Source organism: Phyllobates terribilis, unplaced genomic scaffold, assembly GCF_046119375.1.
Source record: "Phyllobates terribilis strain yellow unplaced genomic scaffold, ASM4611937v1 Scaffold_1__5_contigs__length_1240528914, whole genome shotgun sequence".
NCBI lineage: Eukaryota > Metazoa > Chordata > Amphibia > Anura > Dendrobatidae > Phyllobates > Phyllobates terribilis.
Window position 1 is genome coordinate 721,769,436 of NW_027362761.1, and position 27,553 is coordinate 721,796,988.

Consider the following 27,553-nt stretch of genomic DNA (forward strand, 5'->3'; position numbering starts at 1 on the left):
ACAGTAGTTCCATAAGCCTTCCACTTACGGATGATGCTCCCAACAGTGGAGACAGGTAGGCCCAACTCCTTGGAAAGGGTTTTGTACCCCTTGCCAGCCTTGTGACCCTCCACGATCTTGTCTCTGATGGCCTTGGAATGCTCCTTTGTCTTTCCCATGTTGACCATGTCTGAGTGCTGTTCACAAGTTTGGGGAGGGTCTTAAATAGTCATAAAAGGCTGGCAAAAGAGATCTTTAATCCACACATGTGAAGCTCATTATTCTTGGTGCCTGAACTACTTCTTAATACTTTAGGGGGACCAAACAGAATTCTTGTGGTTTGAGGGGTTGAATAATAAATGACACTCTGAATTAACTTTTTACGTTTTAAAAAAAAACAAAAACCAAAAACAAAAACAAAATTTGCTGCAGTGCATTTCCCACTTCCAGGCTGATCTACAGTACAAATGTCACAATGCCAAGTTAATTCCGCATGTGTCAACCAGCTAAATCTGCAGGGGGTTGAATACTACTTGTAGGCACTGTATATACACCCAGACTAAAGGGAGGTAGTTGCTGGGTCCTAAACACAGCCTCCTATCTAGACAGCTGTCTGTATTGCCAAATGTGGAGATCTCCTGCAAACCATTGCAGGGCGACTGTCTGTCACCTCTGACACACCCGTGACACTCCCGCCTCGACTACTGCAACCTCCTGCTTTGTGGCCTTCCCCTCTAACATTCTCGTACCCCTCCAATCTATCCTGAACTCTGCAGCCCGACTAATCCACATGATGGATACCACCGGAACAGACGCTAAATGGAGTCCAAAGTGTCTTTATCTGCTACATTATGGTGGTGGTTCCCTAGAGGGTTTCGTCTCAATTGCATTTTTGTGGGATTTACACGTCAACGCCGATGTAAGTGCTCAGTGTAGAACACAAGATTGTGATCCAGCCTTATTCTGGAAGTGATCGAAAAATATTACGTTCCCCAAAATGTTACCAATAAAACCCCTAATTTATCCTGCACAAAACCAGCTCCCACTCAGGTCCGTCATCTGTCACTGGAACTATAGGGGGTTCCCACATTACTGATAGAACAAAGATTCTGGAAAAGCGACATGGCTCCCGCATCCTCAAATAAAATCCAGTGAATTCTGCACTCCCAAATCCAAACACCCCCTCCTTCTGAGTCCCACTGTACCTAAACTGCAGTAAGCGGCCACATGTTTGGCAATATAGTAGTGGGTATAGAACGCTTAATAACTTACGGGGTGCGTATCGCCAGAATGTATGGGGGCACTACACTGTATAGGGGCACAATGTATAGGCATTAAACTGGCATTCTCCAGAAAAAATCCTGGCGTGAATGCTACAAAATAGTCACTGCAACTGTAGATGTATTCATTGAGAGGTGCAACTACAATGGGGTCACTTGGGGTTTTTCAGCTGTTCTGGCACATTTGGGGCTCCACAAATGTTGCCCGCAAACAATTCTAGCAAAATCTGTACTCCAAAAGCCAAATAGTGCTCCTTCCTTCATTTCTGACGACATATGGGGCATCACCGCATTTTGGAGAAATTGCGCAATAAATTATGGGGTCCAGTTTCACCTATTAACCCTTGTGTACCTGACAAATTTTCAGCAAATACAAAAATTACATTTTTACCACTAAAATGTCATATTTCCAAGTCTCAATGTTATGTAAAATTCTGTGAGGCACCTATTTGTTCAAAATATTCACTACACCTCTAGATGAATTCCTTAGGCAGTGAAGTTTCCAATATGGGGTCACCTGGGGGGGGTTCTGCTGTTCTGGCACCTCAGGGGCTCGGCTAATGGAGCCCACAATCTATTCAAACGAAATCTGCGTTCTAAAAGCCAAGTAGCGGTCCTTCCCATCCGATCCCTGTCGTGTGCTCAAACAGTAGTGTACAAACACATATGGGGTACTGTCACATTCGGGAGAAATTGCATTACAAATTGGGGGGTCCAATTTCTCCCATTACCCCTCATGTAAATTATAAATTTGGTGCTAAAACAGTATTTTAGTGGAAAAACAAAAAAATGTTGTTCTCACATATAAATGTTATAAAGTTTTGTGAATCACCTGTAGGTTAAAAATGAAAAATGCTCAGTACACCTCTAAATGAATTCCTTGAGGGGTCTAGTTTCCAAAATGGGGTCACTTGTGGGGAGGTTTCTGTTGTTTTCGTATATCAGGGGCTCTCCAAATGCGACATGGAATTCACAATCTATTCCAGACAAATAGCGCTCGGTATCACTCTGTTCTGGAGAAATTGCTTAACAAATTATGGGGTCTGTTTTCTCCTATTATCCATTGTGAAAATTACAAATTTGGGGCTAAAACAACATTTTCGTGAAAAAAAATAAAATTTTCAATATGACGACCTAATATTATCAACTTCTGTGTTATACCTGTAGGTTCAAAATGTTCACTATACCCCTGGATAAAATCCTTGAGGGGTCTAGCTTCCAAAATGGGGTCACTTGTGAGGGGTTTCCACTGTTTAGGCACATCAGGGGCTCTCTAAATGCAACATGGCGTCTGCTCTCGATTACAGCCATTTTTGCGTACAAAAAGCCAAACGGTGTGTCACGCAGTGCCTTGGGACTGTGGACGTTAACCAGGTCCCTAGAACTAGGTGCCTATCCTTGTCCCCCCGGATTACTCCTGAAGGTGGAGACACCGGGTTCTCGTGCCTTGCTATGCTCCTATATCAACCCTTATCTGTACCCTTCCCCACCCAGGGATGTGGGAAGCTGACGTGTATAGGAACACACTAACCCGACAAATAAGGGAAGATGGACAGAGATAAATGAAAATACCAATCTTACAACATACACTCATTAAACAACAGAGTGGTACACAGGGGAGTTAAACGAAGGGGAAACCAAATAGGAGAAGATGAGGATGTGCACATAAACAAAACTCCAAACAATAATTTCCTGAAAGCATCTGCGTTCCACCGTCTATAGACGGGAAGTGACGGATGTCGACTGAGTGGGCACAGGCGTGATGAGATCATTTCTGCACTCTGCTGCTGTGCATCTGAGCCCAAAGCCTGTGCTGGCGAAATACGCCCGACGGTCGGTCTGATCTGAACGATGGGCGTGTCTTATCAGCGGTGAATAGCAGGGATAGCTTTTGAGGACATGGTTAGGATGATCATGAGGCTAGGAACACATTTGCGCTCCACCCCTGAGACAGGAAATGTAACCAAGGGAAGTATAAAAGGAGGCATTTTAAAAGGGAGTAACTATGGCTGATTCTCTATCTAGAGGTGGAGGGGGAAGGACATTGTTTCCCCCCTTTCTATCATGGTTACATCCTTAAGCTAAGTCCATAATCTTTGTTGGTTTATCTATGTCTGTTCACATTTTGATTGAAAGTATGCTCTCCAGATGAACCTATTGAAGGGGAAACGAGTTGAGTGTATTAGCATACTGATTTATTTTCTATGTGGAAGTGGATGCGAATATCATTTTTGGTTAAGTGCAACATTTTCAGTACTAATCACTGATCTTGACTTTATCATGCGGTCAAATGTTTTACCCAAAAATAGAACCAAGGTCTTTTGACTATCGAGGATACTGTCTATTACCAACATACAAATGTTATTTTGTGCTGTTACCAATAAATAGAGGTTATTATACCTATACAGCAATATACTGCTGCGACATTTAATTAATAACTAGAGTATTTTTGAACCTTGCTGTACCCATAGCTATAGGATTCTAGATTTTGAGCGAAGAGTCCCGTGTAGAATTATTATACCTTTTATAGGGACAAGTGCAATATACTGTTCAAGCTATACATTTGTTTCATTTTTTCTATACATCACACAACCCTCTCTGCATCAGGTGTGGCATCTTATTGGTGTGAGAGGTTTGACTTCTTGATATTAGTGTGGTCAATTTATGGGTCTATTTTTGCTGCACTGATAGTGGTATTTGCGTATCTCCACATGATGTGAGGGTACCGTTATCTCATTGGTTATCATTTTTGGATATTAGCATATATTCATATACTGTGTATTATCCTCTATTCCTGTCTCTTTACTGTCACAGGGCCTATTAGGACAGGCAGAGTAAGTTGACGATGAGTGGGGGCGCCACTGCGCAGGTATAGGATGTCAACCTCCGCTGCTAGGTTGGGTTTTATTCCACTTTTTGTTTGGCGGTTTCATGATAAAGCATCGTTTTTGTGCCTCTATTTTTTTTTTATGGTGTTTATTGGAGGGAGTCCTGGGAGGAGTCCTGAGGAGATAATTTGCATATTCCCACTGCATTTTGGGGTAAGTGAAGAGTGTCCGCGAGCTCAAAGAACACTGGATTTTGGCTGTTGGAGCTGAAAAGAGGACATCGGTAAACCAGGGGAGGAGTCCTGAGGAGATAATTTGCATATTCCCACTGCATTTTGGGGTAAGTGAAGAGTCTCCGCGAGCTCAAAGAACACTGGATTTTGGCTGTTGGAGCTGAAAAGAGGACATCGGTAAACCAGGGGAGGAGTCCTGAGGAGATAATTTGCATATTCCCACTGCATTTTGGGGTAAGTGAAGAGTCTCCGCGAGCTCAAAGAACACTGGATTTTGGCTGTTGGAGCTGAAAAGAGGACATCGGTAAACCGCGCTTTTTTTTTAAGCTTTTTTCACTGTTTTCAGAACATTAACAATAAGAACATGGAAGAGTCCAGGAGCCATTTGGTGAGCTGCATATCCTGCTACATGTTCACAGACTTGCCAGTGGAAAAGCCAAACTTCACATGCCAGAAATGCAAGCTTGTGTCCCTGTTGGAGGAAAAGTTGCGAAATCTAGAAGAGAGGTTAACTACCTTGAAAATCATTAAGGAAGGTGAAGAGTTCTTAGACAGAGCAGAATTATCTCTTCATGATTCAGAAAGAGAAGAAATTCGAACTGCACCTGACGAAACAGAGGAATGGAAGCATGTGACCCACAGAAGCAGGAGTATCGAGAGGCAGTCAGCACCCATACTGCTCAGGAACCAGTACCAGGCTCTCACGCAGGAGAACCATGAAGAAATACAGCAAAATAAGACTTTGCCAGCAATGAATAACCTTGTAAGCCCTCAGAATCCTCCTGGATGGAGAAAGAAGAATGTTGTGCAGAAAAAACGGAGAGTGGTGGTCATGGGGGATTCCCTGTTAAGAGGAACAGAGGCCGCTATCTGCAGACCAGACATAACCTCAAGAGAAATGTGCTGTCTTCCAGGAGCAAAAATTAAAGATGTGTCTGACAGGATATCAAGACTCTTCAGACCTACAGATCACTACCCATTCCTGCTAATACATGTGGGGACAAATGACACCGCAGGAAAGGACCTGGAAACCATCTGCAGTGACTTTGAAGACTTAGGCAAGAAAGTGAAAGAATTGGGAGCGCAGGTGGTCTTCTCATCCATCCTCCCAGTGGATGGCCATGGAACAATGAGGTGGAATAAGATTCTACAGGTGAACAACTGGCTACGTCGATGGTGCCGTCAACAAGGATTTGGATTTCTGGATCACGGAATGAATTACCTATACGATGGACTACTTGCTAGAGATGGGGTGCACCTTACGAAGACTGGAAAACATGTATTTGGAAGTCGCCTTGCTACACTCATCAGAAGAGCTTTAAACTAGAACAATGTGGGAAGGGAAGCAAAAGGCCAGAAAAAGCCATACAGCTGACAAATACTATTGAGATCTCTGCTACTGGAAGCGGAAAAGAAGAACAAAGACAAAAAAATCTAAATAATAAAAATATGGGAGGAAGAGAAACCAATCACAAACTAAAATGTTTTTATACAAATGCACAAAGCATGGGCAACAAACAAGGAGAATTGGAACTACTAATGCAGGAAAAGGAATATGATGTCATTGGAATCACTGAAACTTGGTGGGACGATACACATGATTGGAATAAAAGGCTAAAAGGATACAACTTATTTGCAAGAAACAGACTTGATAAACGAGGAGGAGGTGTTGCATTGTATGTTAGAAAAGCGTATATCTGCACAGAGATTGAAGCTTCAGAGACTGGGAGTTCTGTGGAAACTGGGTAAGAATACAAGGAGAGAACAACGGAAAGGACACCATTGTAGGCATTTACTACAGGCCACCTGGGCAAGCTGAAGATATGGATGAACTCTTTATGTATCAAATGACCAAGTTCTCCAAAAAATATGACGTAGTGGTCATGGGAGATTTCAACTATCCAGACATTTGTTGGGAATCTCTCTCAAGTAAAACTAACAGGTCAAGCAAGTTCTTATCCTCTCTTGCTGACAACTTTATCTTCCAAAAGGTAGGGGAGAAAACAAGGGGATCTGCTACTTTGGATCTAATCCTTATAAACAGGGAGGAAATGGTTGAGGAGGTAAAGGTGGCTGGGACCCTAGGAGGCAGCGATCATGCTATTATAGAATTTTGGATAACTAGAGGAGGAAGACATGTGAAGACTCAAACTTCAAGGTTAGATTTTAGAAAGGCAGATTTTAAGAGACTCAGAAAGAGAATAGGAGGGATCCAATGGCTGGATGTCCTTAAGGACAAAAATGTCTAGGAAGGATGGGAAATTTTTAAAAATGAGATTCTCAAAGCACAATCGTTAACAATCCCGAAAAGTAGGAAGAATGGGAAGCATTTAAGGAAACCAGGAAGGATGAACACAGAATTTAAACACATGCTAAAAAGAAAGAAAGAAATGTTTATTAAATGGAAAGAGGGAGGTATATCTAAAGAAGATTATAATGCAGTCTGCAGATCCTATAGGGCACGTATCAGGTTAGCTAAAGCTGACAATGAATTAAGGCTTGCAAGAGATGTCAAAAGCAATAAAAAAGGATTTTGGGGGTATGTCAAAAGTAAAAGAAAAGTCAAAGATGCTATAGGATTTTTACAGGATGAAAATGGAGAAATGGTAAGAGAGGATGTTGAGAAGGCCGAACTTTTTAATTCCTATTTTGCATCTGTTTTCTCTCAGAAAGAAAATGTAACATCAACTGATCTTCACTGTCCTTTTAAAGGAATAGAGGAATCCAAGTTATCTGTAAACAGAAAGATTGTGAGGGAATGTTTAGCTAACATAACTGAGTTCAAGTCTCCAGGTCCAGATGAATTACACCCCAGAGTACTGAAGGAGATCGTAGAAGAAATTTTAGAACCACTCTCCATAATCTTTGAAAATTCTTGGAGAACAGGAGAAGTCCCAGAAGACTGGAGAAGAGCAAATGTTGTTCCTATCTTCAAAAAGGGGAAGAAGGTGGACCCAGGGAACTATAGGCCGGTGAATCTGACTTCTATACCAGGAAAGATCTTTGAACAAATTATTAAACAACATGTATGTAAGTACATGGATAAGAATGAAGTGATTAACCAGAGTCAGCATGGGTTTGTAACTAACAAGTCATGTCAGACTAACTTAATTTCCTTCTATGACAGAATCACTGACTGGGTGGATCAGGGAAATGCTGTAGATATTGTATATCTTGACTTCAGCAAAGCATTTGACAAAGTATCTCACACCATCCTTATTGAAAAAATGACCAAGTATGCAATGGACCAGGCAACTGTTAGGTGGATTCATAACTGGCTTAGTGATCGGACTGAAAGGGTGGTTGTAAATGGCTTCACATCCAGCTGGATGAATGTCTCAAGTGGGGTACCACAGGGCTCCGTCCTGGGACCTGTATTGTTCAACATCTTTATCAATGATTTAGATGAAGGAATTGAGGGTAAACTGATTAAATTTGCTGATGACACAAAGCTAGGAGGGATAGCTAATACTAGAGAAGAGAGAGAGAGGATTCAAAAAGACCTAAATAAACTGGAGCAGTGGGCAGCAACCAATATGGTTTTTAACAGGGAAAAATGCAAAGTACTACATCTGGGCAATAAAAATGAAAAAAGCATATACAGAATGGGAGGAATAGAGCTAAGCAACAGTACATGTGAAAAAGACTTAGGTATACTAATAGATCATAGACTGAACATGAGTCAACAGTGTGATGCAGCAGCAAAAAAAGGCAAATACAATTCTGGGATGTATTAACAGAAGCATACAGTCTAGATCACGTGAAGTCATTATCGGTCTTTACTCCTCTTTGGTCAGACCTCATCTGGAATACTGTGTACAGTTTTGGGCACCACATTTTAAAAAAGACATAGACAAACTGGAGCAAGTTCAGAGAAGAGCGACCAGAATGGTGACTGGTCTGCAAACCATGTCCTATGAGGAACGGTTGCAGGATTTGGGAATGTTTAGCTTGCAAAAAAGAAGACTGAGAGGAGACTTAATAGCTGTCTACAAATATGTCAAGGGCTGTCACATTGTAGAAGGATCATCTTTATTCTCATTTGCACAAGGAAAGACTAGAAGCAATGGGATGAAACTAAATGGGAGGAGACACAGATTAGATATTAGAAAAAACTTTTTGACAGTTAGGGTGATTAATGAGTGGAACAGGCTGCCACGAGAGGTGGTGAGTTCCCCTTCAATGGACGTCTTCAAACAGAGGCTGGACAGACAGGGGGTTGGACCAGATGACCCAGGAGGTCCCTTCCAACTCTATCATTCTATGATTCTATGATGAGGGGTTAACTAGTGGGACAGTTTTATAGGTCAGGTCGTTCTGGACGTGGTGATGCCAAATATGTGTACTTTTTTTTGTTTGTTTTTTCATAAAAATATTTATTTATGGGCACAATATATATTTATTATTTTGTGATTTTTTTTTTTTTTTTTTTTTATATTTTTACAATTTTTTTTTCACTTTTACACTTTGTCCCACTATGGGACTTTCACTAATTGCAGGCTGATCGCTTGTATAATATAGGGATGCAGGAGCGTTCCTACACTAAACATACTGTCAGGTCTGCACTGACAAGACAAACTTGTTAGATCATACACGGAGCATGATCTCACAAGCTCTGGTGACCAGGGTGTCGTCATGACGACAGCGGGTCACGATGGCAACGATCAGGACTCCGATCCAAAGGCAGAGGGACTTTCTTCCCTCTACCTGCACACTAAATGCTGTGATCCCAGCATTGTGGCATGGAGTCCTAGGTGTCAGCTGTCAGAATCAGCTGCCACCTGGCAGCAATCGCCTGCGCACAAGCCCTGTGCATTGGGCATCTGCCATGTCGTGTATATACTGCTAATGTCGGGAAGGGGTTTTAAATAACAAAATATATATACATGTTTGAGAGTATGGCTGGAAAATGCAAAATTGCAAGGTGGTGAAGGGGTTAAAGCATACGCCAGCCATTCTATATGTATCCATAGGAGACGGCCTGCAGATGCCTAGTACGGACGGCTGTACAGCTCCATGGCCATGAGATACCCTGAGTATGGCAAACAGTAACTGGACATGCAGCAGTGTTGGCAGCCATTCAGGTAGTGTATGAGCGCACCAGCAGTGGGGAGAGCCTGAGGTAAGACCCCGGCTCCAGGACAGCCGCCCCATTACTGACGGAGCAGGACAACTAGGCGGGGCGAGGTCACGTGTCACACAGCGGCATTCCGAGCGGAAGCGGCTGCTGGACCCTCCTCGTGACGCACTGCCTGCTGGGGGAGACACGGAGGAACTGGCCGCTGGAAGTTTACTTTCTTTCCAACGGACTGCGGAGAGGAGGCGTCGCGCCCTGCTTCCGGCTGAGGTAACGCTCACGGCTGTCTGCTGCGCCCGGGCTACACGAGGCGGGAAGGCAGGAGCGGGGTGCTGGCTCGTCTAGTCAGGGCTTTCCTGTCACGCGCCAGTGTGCTGAGGGCTTGGGGAGCCGTGAGAGCGCTGAGCGGGGAGCTGGTGTGCCCGTGGGAGGAGCTCGGGGGTCGCCCTCCCACTTGGATGATGTACTCGGCTCAGTCGCGTCTCTAGTGTTGTGTGGCCGCCAGTGCCGCTGCAGGAAGCCCGAGGGTGCTGTTATTGGTGGCATTACACACTCTGGGCCCAAATCATCCATGTTTGAGCAGCTCGTTGTTACCAAACACCTGACATGGCCAAGCCCTGCCGACAGATTCATCTTAGAGGGGTTCTCCACTGCCAGAGAGCCCCATCCTAATCAATTCAGGACCCTAATTAAAATAAGACCAGTGGTTATATCTGCCCCCATCGGCACCGCCTGGAGGGTGAAGTCACTTCCTGGGGAAAGTGAATAGCCATTGTTTTTATGCTATGGGGTTCTGAAATGGTTAAACTGGAGTTCTTCTGTAGTGGAAACCCCCTTTAATTTATGCAACAAAGGGGCTGTTCTCTGACAGTGATATGCTCCATTCCCTGACTGTAGTGCGTTTTGCAGTGGCTCACAGCAGAGATGGGCTGAACTCCTTGAGCCACCCAGGCCTCTGAATGTGGTGCACCCTTAACCCTCAACTGGTGATGTGGGGTTTCCTATACCCCAAGTGTTTAGAAATCTCTTATTTTTACAGAAAATGCAAAGATCACGTTTGTTTTAATCGTTTTCTTATTGGCGATTGATTACACGTGAGTATAACAAATTTTTGACACCCACAAATGGATGGAAGCTAGTGAGACACGTATCCTCATACCAGCATTTTTCAATGAATGGCAGCCGAACAAAAATTCCCTGGGGTGTGGCAACCCCCACCTCACCAGTTGAGGGTTAATCAGGAATGGCGAACAAATTGCATTTCGGGATACGAATGTCATTTATGTTTAAAGGGGCCTTCCACTACCTGGACAACTCCTTTATAAATAAAGTAGTCCCCCTTGTAAAATAAAAATAACATACTCACCTCCCACATCGGGAGTGTTTCAGCTTTATCTGCTTCTGAGGTTGCGTGACATTATTATGCTATGTGAGCCCTGCAGCCAGTCAGCAGCTGCTATTGAGCTTCTTTGCTATCACTTCTGCATGTTTGAGGTTCATCCAAAAGTAGTGACAGCGCAGCAGCCTGTTGGCAGCCAGTGATTAGCTGCAGGGCTCACGTGGCATGACAATGTCACATAAGCCCCGGGAGACCCAGCTCTGGAATGGCACCACTGTGGGAGGTGGGTATCTGTTATTTTTATTATACAAGGTGGCTACTTTAGTAAAAGGGGGGTTGTCCAGGTTGTGAACAGACTTTTTAAAATAATGGGGTATTCCCATCTCGTACATTTATGGCTTATCCATAGGCTAAGCCATGAATGCCTAGTTGATGTGGATTCCACTGGTAAGACCCACATTTATCTAAAGAAAGGGCCCCTGACTGTCAGTGGAGATGGTTGGAATTAACCATTTACAGCAGCATGATTGGACCCCGTTCTTAAGATAGATGCAGGTTTTATTGGCAAATCCTTGGGATATGCTATGAATGTGCGAGGTGGGATTTCCCCTTTAATAGGGAACCCGTCATGTCCCTTATGCCTCCCAAACTGCTCCAATAATAAACTAATGTCCTTGATGTGGCATACAATTATTCTAGTTGTTTTCGTAGAACTGTTTGGCTTCACACTCGCCAATCACGCGTGGTTGACATTCTCCACACGGCCTACAGCATGTCTCACCCAACTGTAATTTTGAGTATTGGCAAGACTTCACTCCTCCCTGATCTGGTGCAAAGCATCGATGACGCCAGGGAGAATTCACACAACTTCATTGCATCTATATCCATGGAGGAATGAAGTCTCGTGAATGTACCGGATTGCATACGAATGTCAATCACGCCTAAGGGGCATGATTAGATACTGTGAAGCCACACAGTCCTAAGAAAACAACTTTGTCAAACTAGTCAGAAATAATTTTCCTGTTTGAGTGAGGGCAATAAAGTCATTTTTACGCAGATGATTAGTCCTCAGACATGATTTCTTGTTGGATTATAACTGGAAATCATAGTGTAGGGGGACCTGACAGGTTCCCTTTAAAAAAAGAAAAAAAAAAAGAAAATTGTTCTCAAATATGAAAAAAATGAAAACTACACCCTGTGAATAAGAAACCTCTTCAGCCTGCCATGTACATATATAGTGCTGTGATTGCTCACGAGTGGCACAATGCTGCAGTGTTTGGGATTGGATGTATCTGATCCTGGCTAGCTTTTATCCTGACAGTCAATAACAACCTCAGAAACAAGTGGTCAAATAGTATGAAAGGGCTCCCTCTGTCAGCCCATCACCCTCCCCTGCTATGCGATTGCGGGTGCCCATGTGATGAGGCATCCTAAGGCTGGCCATACATGTTAAGTAGCCTTTTCTCCTGAGTTCTGTATAAGAGCTGTTGGCATTCCAATGGACAGGTTATATTCTTCCCCAACATCATTTGTCTCAGTGAAGGGCTGCAGAACTGTCCACGTGACATTACCTCTGCAACCAAACAGCATCGGGGCAGCAGCGGAAAATCCGATCTGGACCGGGATAGTGTAAATACAGTACAAGGTTTTTTAACCCCTTAAGGATGGGGTGAATTTTAGTTTTTGCACTTTTGTTTTTTCCTCTTTTCATTTCAAGAGCCATAACTGTTTTTTACCATTGACATAGCCGTGTGAGGTGTTGTTTTTGGTAAGACGAGCTGTACTTTTGAAAGACATCATCCATGTTATCATGTGATGTACTGGGAAGCGGGGAAAAAAATCCAAGTGTGGCGAAATAGCAAAAAAAAAGCACAATTCCACAATTTTTTTTTTTTGGATTACTCACAGCCTTACAATAAAATTCATCTGGCAATATGATTCTTTAGGTGAGTGTGATTCCAGAGATGCCAAACAAATAGTTTTTGTTTTACTTAAAGAAGTTGTCCACTACTTTTACATTGATGTCCACTACTATCCGTAGGATAGGGCATCAATGTATGATCGGCCGGGGTCCCGCACGCGGCACCCCCGCCGATCAGGTGTTATCGGTGCTGACAGCGGCTGCCGCAGGCCGGAAGTGCTCACTTGCGGGGCTCCGCCGTCAAGTGGTAGTGGCCACCGCGGTGTACTGCATATCCGCCTCCTATTCAATTGAATAGTGTGCTGCGTCCAATCCACAGCCATTCCTGATCGTGTGCACATACCCTGACAGGCGCAAATAGTAGTTTGTTTTATGAGCAATTTAAGCAATTGTGTGACCTAAACTATAAAATTATCACATTAATTTAACCAACATAGCTAATATTGTAACAAAGATTTAAATAAAAAATTAGAGATGAGCAAATCAAATTTCACAAAAATTCTGGATATTCCAATTTTTTTGGAAGGGACCCTGACTTTACTACTCCCTTCAGTCCCACCTTCTCTTCAGACATCCTGTCCCACCCTCCATCTTTTGTTTCAGCATTTTTGCAATCGCTGATTAGACCTCATGATGCACCTTATGAAGTCACACGAGGCCTAGTCAGATACTGTAAAATGTCAGACTGGAGGCAGGGACAGGATGTCTGAAGAGGAGACCAAACCGTAAGGAGCGACAAATAAGGACCAGAGTTAGTTGAGTATTTTTCTTTAAACCTTGTGTATATTATGTTCCGGGGTTTCAAGAGACTCGCAGCATATGGAGCCACATTTTTCTGTTCTTGCTAAATAAATTTGATGTACATCAAATTTCCTTACTGAATTTGAGCAAAGCGGCTGAATTCTAGTTTCTGTATAGATGAACTGCCAGCTGTGTTTTTCTTTTTGTTTTTTGTACATTTTGCATATAAAAAATTTAATAAAAGGAGATCAAAGAGTTTTGCACTGCAAAATAGTACCACAGAAAAAGTCAGGTAATCCCACACAAACCAAAAACTAATTATTAGTGATGAGCGAGCACTAAAATGCTCGGGTGCTCGAAGCTCGGATCTAGCACGTTGGAATACTCGGGTGCTCGACCCGAGCAACGAGCCCAATGTAAGTCTATGGGAAACTCGAGCATTTTTCTGGCGCTTTCCCCCGGCGGTCTGCAGAAGGTCAAAAATTGCCCAAATCGATGGGAGCAGTGCTCAATTAAACGTCAGGCAGGCAGAATATATAGGCAGACAGGCAGGCAGGGTATATAGGAGGGTGCATGAAAAACATGGCAGTGCACTCAGAACACACTAGTGCCCTCCGATTTTCATGCACCCCTCTCTTTAAAAAAGCCGGCCGGCAATTCATCAGCGGCATACACCGGTACCCGACAATTTAGAACAGAAAGAATAGAGCATCACACATAGATTAGATAGATAGAAACATGTCAGTCACATATATAATAAGTACAGTGACAGTGTTGGTTACTGTACTTGTCATTTAGTGTTAAAATAAAGGATTTATTTAAAAAAAAAATTGGCGTGGGGTTCCCCGTAATTTTAGTCTCTAGAGGAGATTAAGCAGACAGCTGGGGCAGATGTTTGAAGCCTGGGAAGGGGGTAATATCCACGGAGCTTCCCAAGCTACTAATATCAGCCCCCTGCTGAATACCTAGCCTTTACTAGCTATTAAAATGGGGACCCCCCAAAAAGAAAAAAAAAAAATGACGTGGGGTCCCCCCTATTTTAATAGCTAGCAAAGGCTAGGCAGACAGCTGGGGGCTGATATTAATAGCCCAGGAAGGGTGCCATGAATATTGGCCCCCTCCCAGGCTAGAAACACCAGCAGTCAGCCGCCCCAGAATTGGCGCATCCATAGGATGCGCCAATTCTGGCACTTAGCCTCGCTCTTCCCACTGCCCTGTAGCGGTGGCAGTGGGGTAATAGGGCTGGGGTTGATGTCAGCTTATAAAGCCAGCTGACATCAAGCCCAGGTTAGTAATGGAGAGGCGTCTATAAGACACCCCCATTACTAACCCCATAGTCAAAGTTAAAAAAAAACACAAACACCCAGAATAAAATCCTTCAATTGAAATAGACACAACTCTTTAATGTTCTAAATTAAACTCTACTTACCATCACGCCCATTCCAGCTGAAGCCAATGTCTTCTGCAATAAAAGTAAAATAATAAACCAACCTCATCCTTACCTTTCCATGGTTCCCAGGACGGCTTCAGCTCTGCTACATTGACATGACAGGCTGGATCTCAGCAGAACGCTGCCACCCAGCTAGCCATGCCGCAGACGCTGAGAAGAAATAAAACAATAAAAGTACACATATTTGGTATCGCCGCGTCCGGAACAACCTGACCTATAAAACTGTCCCACTAGTTAACCCCTTCAGTGAACACGGCAAAAAAAAAAACGAAGCAAAAAACAATGCTTTATCACTATACCGCCAAACAAAAAGTGGAATAACACGCGATCAAAAAGACGCATATAAATAAAAATGATACCACTGAAAACGTCATCTCGTCCCGCAAAAAACAAGCTGCCATACAGCTCCATCAGCCGAAAAATAAAAAAGTTATAGCTCTCAGAATAAAGCGATGCTAAAAAATATTTTTTTCTATAAAATAGCTTTTATTGTGTATAAGCGCCAAAACATAGAAAAATGATACAAATGTGGTACCGCTGTAAACGTACTGACCCGAAGAATAAAGCTACCTCATCAATTTTACCACACGCGGAACAGAATTAAAAAAAAAACAAAAAAAAAACAATTCCTGAATTGTTGTTTTTTGTTTATTCTGCCTCCCAAAAATCGGAATAGAAAGCGATCAAAAAATGTCACGTGCCTGAAAATGGCACCAATAACAACGTCAAGTCATCCCGCAAAAAACGAGCCGTCACATGACTGTCTGCCAAAATCTGGAAAAATTATAGCTCTCAAAATATGGCGATGCAAAACCTAGATTTTACAAAAAATGCGTCTTTTAGTGTGTGACAGCTGTCAGTCATAAAAACCCCATATGATTCTGGCATTGCTGTAATCACACCGACCCGAAGAATAAAGACGTCTAATCACTTATACCGCACAAGGAACAACGTCAAAAATAAACTCTTGGGTTAGGGCTAGGGCTGTGCTGGGGCTAGGGCTGTGCTGGGGCTAGGGCTGGGGTTGGGATTTTTTTCAAAAGTAAGAAAAAAAGATGACGATATGGCGACTAGTGTTGAGAGCAAGTGCTCGCTTCTTGAGTTTGCATCGGGTGCTCTGGTATGCATTGAGTATCGTGGGTATTTGAGTGACATGCTCGAGTCTCTGCCCCATATGCTTCGCGGCCAAAAAACTTTACGGGGATTGCCTGCCATGTCGGCTCAATTTGTTAGCGGATATCATGTTGCATTTGGAGAGTCCCTGTGTGCCCAAACATTGGAGCTCCCCCACAAGTGACCCCATTTTGGAAACTACACCCCCCCAAGGCACCTATCTAGATGCATAGTGAGCACTTGGAACCCCAGGTGCTTCTCAAATTGATTCATAAAAATGAAAAAGTGTTTTTTTTTTCACTTTTTCATTTTTACGAATCAATTTGTGAAGCACCTGGGCGTTCCAAGTGCTCACTATGCATCTAGAAAGGTGCCTTGGGGGGTCTAGTTTCCAAAATGGGGTCACTTGTGGGGGAGCTCCAAAGTTTGGGCACAGAGGGGCTCTCCAAACGCAATGTGGTGTCCGCTAACAATTTGAGCCGATTTTCCATTCAATTTGTTAGCGGATACCATGTTGCATTTAGAGAGTCCCTGTGTGCCCAAACATTGGAGCTCCCCCACAAGTGACCCCATTTTGGAAACTAGACCCCCCAAGGCACCTATCTAGATGCATAGTGAGCACTTGGAACCCCTAGGTGCTTCTCAAATTGATTCATAAAAATGAAAAAGTGTTTTTTTTTTTCACTTTTTCATTTTTACGAATCAATTTGTGAAGCACCTGGGCGTTCCAAGTGCTCACTATGCATCTAGAAAGGTGCATTGGGGGGTCTAGTTTCCAAAATGGGGTCACTTGTGGGGGAGCTCCAAAGTTTGGGCACACAGTGGCTCTCCAAACACAACATGGCGTCCGCTAATTATTCAAGCAAATTTTACAATCAAAAATTCAAATGGCGCTCCTTCCCTTCCGAGCCCTGCCGTGCGCCCAAACAGTGTTTTTTCCCCAAATATTGGGTATCTGCGTGCCCAGGGGAAATTGCACAACAAATTTTGGGGTCCATTTTTTCTTGTTGCCCCTGTGAAAATAAAAAAAATTGGGTCTAAAGTAACATTTTTGTGAAAAAAGTTAAATGTTCATTTTTTTCTTCCACATTCAAAAAATTCCTGTGAAGCACCTGAAGGGTTAATAAAGTTCTTGAATGTGGTTTTGAGCACCTTGAGGGGTGCAGTTTTTAGAATGGTGTCACTTTTGGGTATTTTCTGTCATAAAGACCTCTCCAAGTGACTTCAAATGTGATGTGGTCCCTAAAAAAATGGTTTTGTAAATTTTGTTGGAAAAATGAGAAATCGCTGGTCAACTTTTAACCCTTATAGCTCCCTAACAAAAAAAAATTTTGGTTCCAAAATTGTGCTGATGTAAAGTAGACATGTGGGAAATGTTATTTATTAACTCTTTTGTGTGACATATCGCTCTGATTTCAGGGCTTAAAAATTCAAATTTTGAAAATTGCAAAATTTTCAAAATTTTCGCCAAATTTCCGTTTTTTTTCACAAATAAACGCAAGTGATATCGAAGAAATTTTTCCACAATCATGAAGTACAATATGTCACGAAAAAACAATCTCAGAATCGGGGATCCGTTGAAGCGTTCCAGAGTAATTACCTCATAAAGTGACAGTGGTCAGAATTGTAAAAATTGGCCCGGTCATTAAGGTGCAAACCTCCCGCGGGGCTTAAGGGGTTAATTTAGAACATTAAAGAATTGTGTCTTTATTTCAATTAAAGGACTTTATTCTGGGTGTTTGTTTGTTTTTTTAACTTTCACTATGGGGTTAGTAAATGGGGGTGTCTTATTGACGCCTCTCCATTACTAACCTGGGCTTGATGTCAGCTGGCATTATAAGCTGACATCAACCCCAGCCCTATTACCCCACTGCCACCGCTACAGGGCAGTGAGAAGAGCGAGGCTAAGTGCCAGAATTGGCGCATCCTATGGATGCGCCTTTTCTGGGGCGGCTGACTGTTGGTGTTTCTAGCCTGGGAGGGGGCCAATATTCATGGCACCCTTCCTGGGCTATTAATATCAGCCCCCAGCTGTCTGCCTAGCCTTTGCTAGCTATTAAAATAGGGGGGACCCCACGTCATTTTTTTTTGGGGTCCCCCATTTTAATAGCTAGTAAAGGCTAGGTATTCAGCTGGTGGCTGATATTAGTAGCCTGGGAAGCTCCGTGGGTATTACCCACTTCCCAGGTTTCAAACATCTGCCCCAGCCGGCTGCTTAACCTCTGCTAGAGACTAAAATTACGGGGAACCCCACGCCAATTTTGTTTTTAAATAAATCCTTTATTTTAACACTAACAAGTACAGTAATCAACACTATCACTGTATTTATTATATATGTGACTGACATGTTTCTATCTATCTAATCTATGTGTGATGCTCTATTCTTTCTGTTCTAAATTGTCGGGTACCGGTGTATGCCGCTGATGAATTGCCGCCTTTTCATGTTTCACTGTGAGCACTGTTCCCATCGATTTGGGCAATCACTGTAATGCCACAACCACCATGGCTGTGATATTACAGTGAGTGTCAGACAATCCCTGCATGATTGGTGCTCTAAATAGCGCCAAACATGCTGGGAGGGGACCCGAGCTTCCGCCCGAGCATCTCTAAAGTAGTCGGCGAGCTCCAAGCATCTCGAGTACCGAGATGCTCGGGCGAGTACCGAGCAGTGGCGAGCATGCTCGCTCATCACTACTAATCATACAGCTCCATTGACTGAAAAATAAAAGTTGCCTCTCTCAGAATATGGCAATACACAAAAGTAGTAAGCAAAACATGGTTATATATATACACATACACACAATACCGACCAAAAGTTTGGACACACCTTCTCATTTAAAGATTTTTCTGTATTTTCATGACTATGAAAATTGTACATTCACACTGAAGGCATCAAAACTATTAATTAACACATGTGGAATTATATACTTAACAAAAAAGTGTGAAACAACTGAAAATATGTCTTTTATATTCTAGGTTCTTCAAAGTAGCCACCTTTTGCTTTGATGACTGCTTTGCGCACTCTTGGCATTCTCTTGATGAGCTTCAAGAGGTAGTCACCGGAAATGGTCTTCCAACAATCTTGAAGGATTTCCCAGAGATGCTTAGCACTTGTTGGCCCTTTTGCCTTCACTCTGCGGTCGAGCTCACCCCAAACCATCTCAATTGGGTTCAGGTCTGGTGACTGCGGAGGCCAGGTCATCTGGCGTAGCACCCCATCACTCTCCTTCTTGGTCAAATAGCCCTTACACAGCCTGGAGGTGTGTTTAGGGTCATTGTCCTGTTGAAAAATAAATGATGGTCCAACTAAACGCAAACCAGATGGAATAGCATGCCGCTGCAAGATGCTGTGGTAGCCATGCTGGTTCAGTATGCCTTCAATTTTGAATAAATCCCCAACAGTGTCACCAGCAAAGCACCCCCCCCCCACACCATCACACCTCCTCCTCCATGCTTCACGGTGGGAACCAAGCATGTAGAGTCCATCCGTTCACCTTTTCTGCGTCGCACAAAGACACGGTGGTTGGAACCAAAGATCTCAAATTTGGACTCCTCAGACCAAAGCACAGATTTCCACTGGTCTAATGTCCATTCCTTGTCTTCTTTAGCCCAAACAAGTCTCTTTTGCTTGTTGCCTGTCCTTAGCAGTGGTTTCCTAGCAGCTATTTTACCATGAAGGCCTGCTGCACAAAGTCTCCTCTTAACAGTTGTTGAAGAGATGTGTCTGCTGCTAGAACGCTGTGTGGCATTGACCAGGTCTCTAATCTGAGCTGATGTTAACCTGCGATTTCTGAGGCTGGTGACTCGGATAAACTTATCCTCAGAAGCAGAGGTGACTCTTGGTCTTCCTTTCCTGGGGCAGTCCTCATGTGAGTCAGTTTCTTTGTAGCGCTTGATGGTTTTTGCAACTGCACTTGGGGACACTTTCAATATTTTCCCAATTTTTCGCACTGACTGACCTTCATTTCTTAAAGTAATGATGGCCACTCGTTTTTCTTTACTTAGCTGCTTTTTTCTTGCCATAATAAAAATTCTAACAGTCTATTCAGTAGGACTATCAGCTGTGTATCCACCAGACTTCTGCACAACACAACTGATGGTCCCAACCCCATTTATAAGGCAAGAAATCCCACTTGTTAAACCTGACAGGGCACACCTGTGAAGTGAAAACCATTTCCGGTGACTACCTCTTGAAGCTCATCAAGAGAATGCCAAGAGTGTGCAGAGCAGTCATCAAAGCAAAAGGTGGCTACTTTGAAGAACCTAGAATAAAAGACATATTTTCAGTTGTTTCAAAGTACTGCAGTGCGCATGCATCGGGAAAGGTCAAAGAGCCCCAGCACATGCGCACTGCAGCACTTTACTGGGCAGAGAAGTACACCTGCTCAGGAGTGCGATGCCGGGGATACTGTGTGGATGATGTAGGATGCGTCATCCACATGAAGCAAGAAGGAGGATGGCATTGCAAAAAGAGGCACCCGACCAGGACAAGCAACGCCCACCTCACTGCCCCGCAGGTGAGTATAATAAAAGATATTTTTCTTGTCTTGCAGGCAGGATTGAGGGCATAGAATTGCCTCGTATGGAAATAAAACTGGTGTTAATTGATGAGGCAGCTTCATATTAAGCCCTTCACGACATCCGCCATACATGTATGGCGCATGTATGGAGCGGGCTCCTGCAGAGAGCCCGTCCAATACCTAGCAGGTGATGGCTGTGTATTACCGTCAGGACCTGCCGCTAACAATCGCGTGTGGAGCAGTGTTCTGCCTGCGATTGTTAAAGATAATAGAAAAAAATAAAAAATACACGTGGTATTGCCACGTTCAGAAAAGCCTGATCTATCAAAATATATATAACAATTAACCCGATCAGTAAACATCGTAAACGGAAAAAATTCAAGAACGCCAAAATGACGCTTTTTTTTGGTCGCTGCAATTCCACAAAAAATGCTGTAACAAGCGATCAAAAAGTCACATGTATCCCAAAATCATACTAAAACGTCTCTCCCCGCAAAAAATAAACCATCACACAGGTTTTTCGTCCTAAAAATAAAAATGCTGCGAGTCTCGGAAAATGATGTAACAAGCCCAAAAGTTTTTTTTCAAACTTCTGATTTTTTTTTATCTGCTAAAATAATAAAATAACTAAGTGTTGGGTATTGCCGTAATCGTGTTGATGAGGAGAATCCTAGTACATGGTCAATTTTACCACAAAATGTACACAGTAAAAACATTTCCCAAAAAACGATCAGAATTGCAGTTTTTTTTCACAATTTCACCACACTTAGAATTTTTTCCCATTTTCCAGTACACTGTGGTAAAGTGAATTGTCATTCAAAAGTAACTCTTACCGCAAAAAACAAGCCCTCATATGTCTATGTGGACAGAAAAATAAGACTAAGGGTTCACAAAGGGTGTTTTGGTGTGGATTTTTTTCTGCAGCAAAACTTGCTCTCACTGCAAGAAAGAAGCAGCATCAAAAACGCAGGTTTTGGTGTGTTTTTTTGCGGTGGTTTTTGCTGTAAAGTTCATCTTTGCTTCCACCACTGAAGCATGAAAACAGGTCGCCAATGCAAGACATTTCATGAAAAAATGCACATGACAAATGTGAGCGGGGGGAGGTGAATTAATCTGGAATAGTTAACCTAAGACACTGGCGGTGCATTAAGTTTGTAAGACAGTATTTACTTTCATAATTTGGTTATGCCATTGAATTGCTCAGGCATTGTTCAATTTCACACCTTGGTTGGCCACAGGTATTTTTCAATCTAACACCTTGGTCAGCCAATGTTTACTTGCTACGCATCACTAATTTAATTAATCTGTAGTAATCCAAACTGCCATCACAGGTGACCAAGGCAAAATGGTAAATTTAGGAAAATCACAAAAATAAATGGATTTCACATACTGCTGTACTTGCTTTTTTTTCACTAATAACACAGCAAAATGTAGGTATTTTTTGCACCACCCATTGCTTTCAATGGGTGAAAAACTCTGAAAGAACGCTGAAAGTGACATGCTCTGTTGTGCAAAAAACATGCGAAGCACAAAATACTGAGGGAAAAAAAACAAGCTGTGTGTATGAGATTTCTGAAATCTCAGACTTTGCTATTACTGTAAAACGCAGCTGAAAATCTGCATAAAAACTCAGAAAAACGCCTAGTGTGAACATAGCCTAATAGGGCAGGGGAAAGAAAGGAAAAGTATGAATAAAAATTAACTTATTGCATCATTATTAAAATGTGATATTAAATGTAAATTACACATATATCCAAATAAGGATATATATGATCACAATAAAAATTGTAGTCACAGCTGTGATCCACTGAATCCCAATTAAATGCCAAGATATGGAATAATATATTGTGAATAGGGTTCATGACCAAAGTCCCTTATCAATTACTGGTCAGGTTATTAAATACCCATATTTACAGAGTCACTAATTGTAAGAACCTGAGGGAATATAGAAATTGCATTGCTGTCTTTCCATATACTGGGGTACAAAATCTGTTCTCACTGCTATATAACATCAGCCACTTTAACATTCATATCAGACCATATAAATCATCTAATTGTGATGTGATATATATATTTTAGCAGTGGTATGACTCCACTGTTATTAAATTAACATACTCACCACAAATACATCCCTTACAAAGATGTACTGTAATCTCATTCATATGCGGCTAATACAACCCGCACTAATATGTAATTATGTGCGGCTAATACGGAAGACTGTTGTGCACCCGACACTGTAGCAGGCACGTCGCTGTGAGTAAGCCGCGCTAGCAGAGTTCACTCTGTATGCGGCTAGCATGATGACCGCATGTAGACATAACAACCAGGCGGATGTAGGCGCGTGTCAGTGCGGACAGGCGGTCTCAGTGTCTGCAATCAACCCCTGTATAGGTTTGAGTGATTCTGTCTAAAATCATTTCTGGCATAGTACCGGGACATGTTTCCCTGACACGCATTTCTCCAGGATACCGTTTTTTTTCTTAGGCTCCTTGGTTGGGTCCACAAAGTAGCTTCCTGACTATCCTCTGACACCCTGATCCACCAGCCAGCAGCTATGTCAATACCAGGACATCAGGGACAGGAACAGAATAGTCAGGCAAAAGGATAACTTAAACACATACCAAGGTTAGAAGCTGGAATTAAACAGGCAGAGCAGAGGCTGAATAATCTGAATGAACTAGAAAGTATAAACTATAACTGGCACCCCCCAGCAGTATGCTGGGTAGAGTGTGTTGCTGTCCTGTTGGCCATAGCAAGGAGCTGAGTACTCCTGCTGGACAACAGACACCCATACTGCCCACTACTTCAGGTTCTACTACCCCTGGCAAAAATTATGGAATCACCGGGCTCTGAGGATGTTCATTCAGTTGTTGAAAAAAGCAGATCACAGACATGGCACGAAACTAAAGTCATTTCAAATGGCAACTTTAGGGTATTAAGAAACAGTAAAAGAAATCAAGATTAAACATGTGGTACTCCGTAATGACCCTGTCACACTAAGCGATGCTGCAGCGATCCCAACAATGATACGACCTGTCAGGGATCGTTGCTGCGTCGCTATGTGGTCGCTGGTGAGCTGTCAAACAGTCAGGCTCACCAGCGATCAGGGGAGCAGCGACATCGTGGAAAGCATCTTTCCACGATGTCCTGCTCCTGGTTACCAGCCTGCTGAAGCAGGAGCAGGCTGGTAACCATGGTAAACATCGGGTTACTAGGGGCACACGCGCAACTAGTAACCCGCAGTTTATCATGGTTACCACTCTGCTACGGTGAGCGGGAGGTTACCGCTCACTTTAGCAGGCTCGTAACCATGAGAAGTTGAAAATTAATACAATAAATATGCTGTACAGTATATACAATGGATAAAATTACATACTGCAAAATAACAAAGTCCATAATAAAACACAAATGACATTGTATAAAGTAAAATACATGTAGTGACGAAAACAAGAAATTGAGGCAATTTAATGTAGGAAAATAGCAAATGAAATATGAATTCAAAAAGGCGACAAGTATAATGAAGCACACCAAATTCTCAATGGGGGTAGTAGTACTACAAATAAAAAGGAAAATAGTGTGTTGTCGCAAAAAGGATATTTGTATAGGGCATAGGGAAGGAGTGAATCATATAGGGTATACAAAAAGAGGTTTGTGGAGGGTATAAAAATGTACACCACCTAACATACCATTTCCATCTCCAGGACTTTTCTAATGCTGCGCCAGTTTTCTGGAATGTTCTACCCTGTACAATCCGGTTTATTCCCAGTATTTACCGTTTTAAGCATGCCCTAAAACACATTTCTTTAGCCTGGCCTATCACTTCATCTCACTAATCTAACTATTCCATGTTCTCTCTTCCTAAATTTGCCCTAGAATCTGGTCCCTCCCATCATTTGTTTCCACACCCTCCATGCACCCAATAGCATTTTGTATCTGTACTTGTATGGATACTGGCTGGTGATTGGTTCATGCATCTTATTTGAATGCCTCTCTTTATTACGCTGATGGCTGGACCATACACGACAGGCACTATCTCCCTATTGTGACCCCCTATTTCCTCATAGATTGTAAGCTTGTGAGCATGGTCCTCACTCCTCTTGTTTTTTTTTTTTGCAATTTCAATTGTTGAATGATGTGTTACTCTATAATTCTTATATTGTTTGTACATGTCCCACCTTAATTGTAAAGTGCTGAAGAATATGTTGGCGCTATAGAAATAAAAATGATTATTAATATTCTTGTTTTTTCTTTCCCCAGAATTACAACAGTACACTTCAGCTCCATAAAAGGCTATCAATTCTACTGATTGTAAAATGGCAAATCCCCTAAAGCAAGTTTTTAATAAGGACAGAACATTTCGTCCTAAGCGAAAATTTGAACCTGGCACTCAGCGATTTGAACTGCATAAGAAAGCTCAAGCTTCCCTCAATGCAGGACTGGACCTAAAGTTGGCTGTCCAGCTGCCACACGAGGAGGACCAGAACGACTGGGTGGCAGTTCACGTTGTGGATTTTTTCAATCGCATCAATCTGATCTATGGTACAATCAGCGACAACTGCACTGAGCAATCATGTCCTGTTATGTCTGGAGGTCCTAAGTATGAGTATCGGTGGCAAGATGAAAATAGATATCGAAAACCCACAGCACTTTCTGCCCCAAAATACATGAATTTATTAATGGATTGGATAGAAGTTCAGATAAATAATGAAGGCATTTTCCCTACAAATGTTGGTAAGTGTCATATTTGCATCAAAGTATCATTCTGTAGTTCCTAATTTTATTTGTAGGTTTGTAGCAAATTAAAAGATTAAAGTATTGAGTGACTATTGAGAGATCATTGACATTTGTAATTGACAGGTGTTTTAGGTGGTAGAACTTGGCTGGGACTGCATGGCAACATGTGTTATGCGACAGCAATTCTCTGAGAAGTCACTCTGCAAAACCATTTGTTGTGGTGTGACTATTTTAGAGCTTTGATTTTTGCTGTAAATTAAACAGCCTAGTTGCAAATAAGTTGCACACAAGTCGCATGTCACATTGTAATTGCAGTGAAGTCTATAACAAGTTTCGCATGGCACTAGCGACCGAAAATCCAACATATCTGGAAATATTTTTGCCACTCTGTGTCGTAGCTTGTTGGAAGTTGCAACTTAAAAATATTGGAAGACATTACATTCAATGTTGTAATGTGTCGCTGCGATTTCAGTGTCACAAGACAAATGTCGTCGTGCAGCCTTAGCCGTTCTTGGCCTTCTATTTTAGACAGCTTAGAGAGGAATCTATTTTCCTAAAAAATAGAGGGTACAGCCTTAATTCAATTTCTGATTTCCATTGGTGAAATATTGATGGCCTATCTCAGCCCCTTGTTGTCTCAGCATTTTTTGATTTTCTACTTTCATCAGTTTTGGAAGAGCCTTAAGGTCTTTATTTTTCTAACATGGGACCAGTTGTAGTTTTTAATGGATTCATTTAATTTTCCATTTGATGAATTATACTGTATAAGAAAATAATTCTGCTTGAAATGGGACAAAATGCAATCCCTTGTTTATTGCTTGACCTCTATGTGGAAAAAAATGAGATGTTAATGTTATTGTGTGGGTCTGTACAATTATGGCAATATCACATTTTTCTTATTGAGTTAGTTTTACTACATTTAAATAAATAGATAGATAGATAGATAGATAGATAGATATTAAATAAATAAAAACTTGGTTTGCGTTGTCACCAGAAATTTCTTTTTCAATATCAATTTAATTCACCTGTTTTTAGCGAATGAACTATAGTGTTTTTGTTGTTTCTTTCACTTGAGATGCCTGTATGGCTTTGAAACATGCCGTGAATAGAAACCAACCTTATTATCATCACAATTGAAGAACCGGTTTATTTGAGCAGCGCAGCCCTCCTAACGTTTTATCGAACAGGATCTGATCCTGTTGTGTTTATCAGTATCACTTTGTTATACCTATGACTTTTTGATGGCCTGTTATTCTATTTTCCATTTTTTGGAGAGCCAAGTCAACTGAAAAACAGCAATTGGGTCATTTTGTATTTTTTTTTTCTAAGGGCATTTACAGTACAAGATACATAAGGTGATAGTTTCACATCTACACATGCTATGATACAAAATATGCACAGTATTTTATGTAAAGTTGTCATTTAAAATTATTCAACTATCATTGCAAATTTGGTTTATTGCAAACAGAAAATGTGCAAATTTTGCAAACAAACCTATCAAACAAGAACAAATTATATCTTAAAAAAGTAATATTAAGCTACGTTCCCACAATGAATGTTTGGTAGATATTTGATACTGCAGATTTTCTGCCCCTATTAGCTAAATTAAGTTACTTGCATTTTACCATTGTGTTTTGAGTGCTTCTGTATTTTGGCCTAGTTTTTGTTAACAATGTAAAAATAGATTTGCACTCCAAAGTTCATGCAAAGAATGTAATATGTATTTTATTAGTACATGTTCTTCCACTGTATGTACAATTTGACGTTTCAGCCAATTACGTGGCCTTCATTAGAACAGGGGAGCCTCTTTAGAAGTCTTAGAATGGCGCTAGAGAAATGGCGCCTAGTTTTCGTTAAAGCACCACTCCAGCGTTTTGTTTTTTTTCAGCACTGTAGTGGCGCTTTAAATCTAAACCCCTGCCCCCATCATATACTCACCCTCTGACGTCTTCAGTTTTTTCAGTGCCGCTCCGGTCTCCCTGCGCCATCTTGTGGGTGCAGCTTCTGACTGGTCAGAAGCTACATCAGAAGAGCGCAATCCAAGTCTGAGAGCCAGAACGAGGCTCTCATAGACTTGTATTGAAAAGTGACATCCGTGCAGCTCCATGTAACACTGGAGCTGCCAGCAGGTCACTCTTCACCGGAGACCCACTGGAGCAGCGGCGAAAACAGAAGAAAACGCTGAAACGTGAGTATGAGACCGGGAGCAGGAGACTTGCATCTAAAGCACTCCAGCAGTGCAATAAAAAAAGCCACTGGAGTGGTGCCTTATAATAATGACGCGGTGTAATTTTGTCATGGATTGTTTATCTGAAGCTGTATTAACTTAATTTTAAAG

At 42.1% G+C, this 27,553-nt stretch overlaps 1 protein-coding gene across 1 annotated transcript in view; it reads left to right on the forward strand.

Annotated features, from left to right (window-relative positions):
- Positions 1-9,503: 9,503 nt before the first annotated feature.
- MOB3A (MOB kinase activator 3A) overlaps positions 9,504-27,553 on the forward strand; it is a 79,317-nt gene continuing 61,267 nt past the window's right edge. Inside the window, exons 1-2 of the mRNA XM_073686327.1 lie at positions 9,504-9,667; positions 24,739-25,212. Of these exons, the coding sequence (XP_073542428.1) occupies positions 24,795-25,212 (418 nt within the window). The 5' untranslated portion in view covers positions 9,504-9,667; positions 24,739-24,794. The remainder of the gene's footprint in view (positions 9,668-24,738; positions 25,213-27,553) is intronic.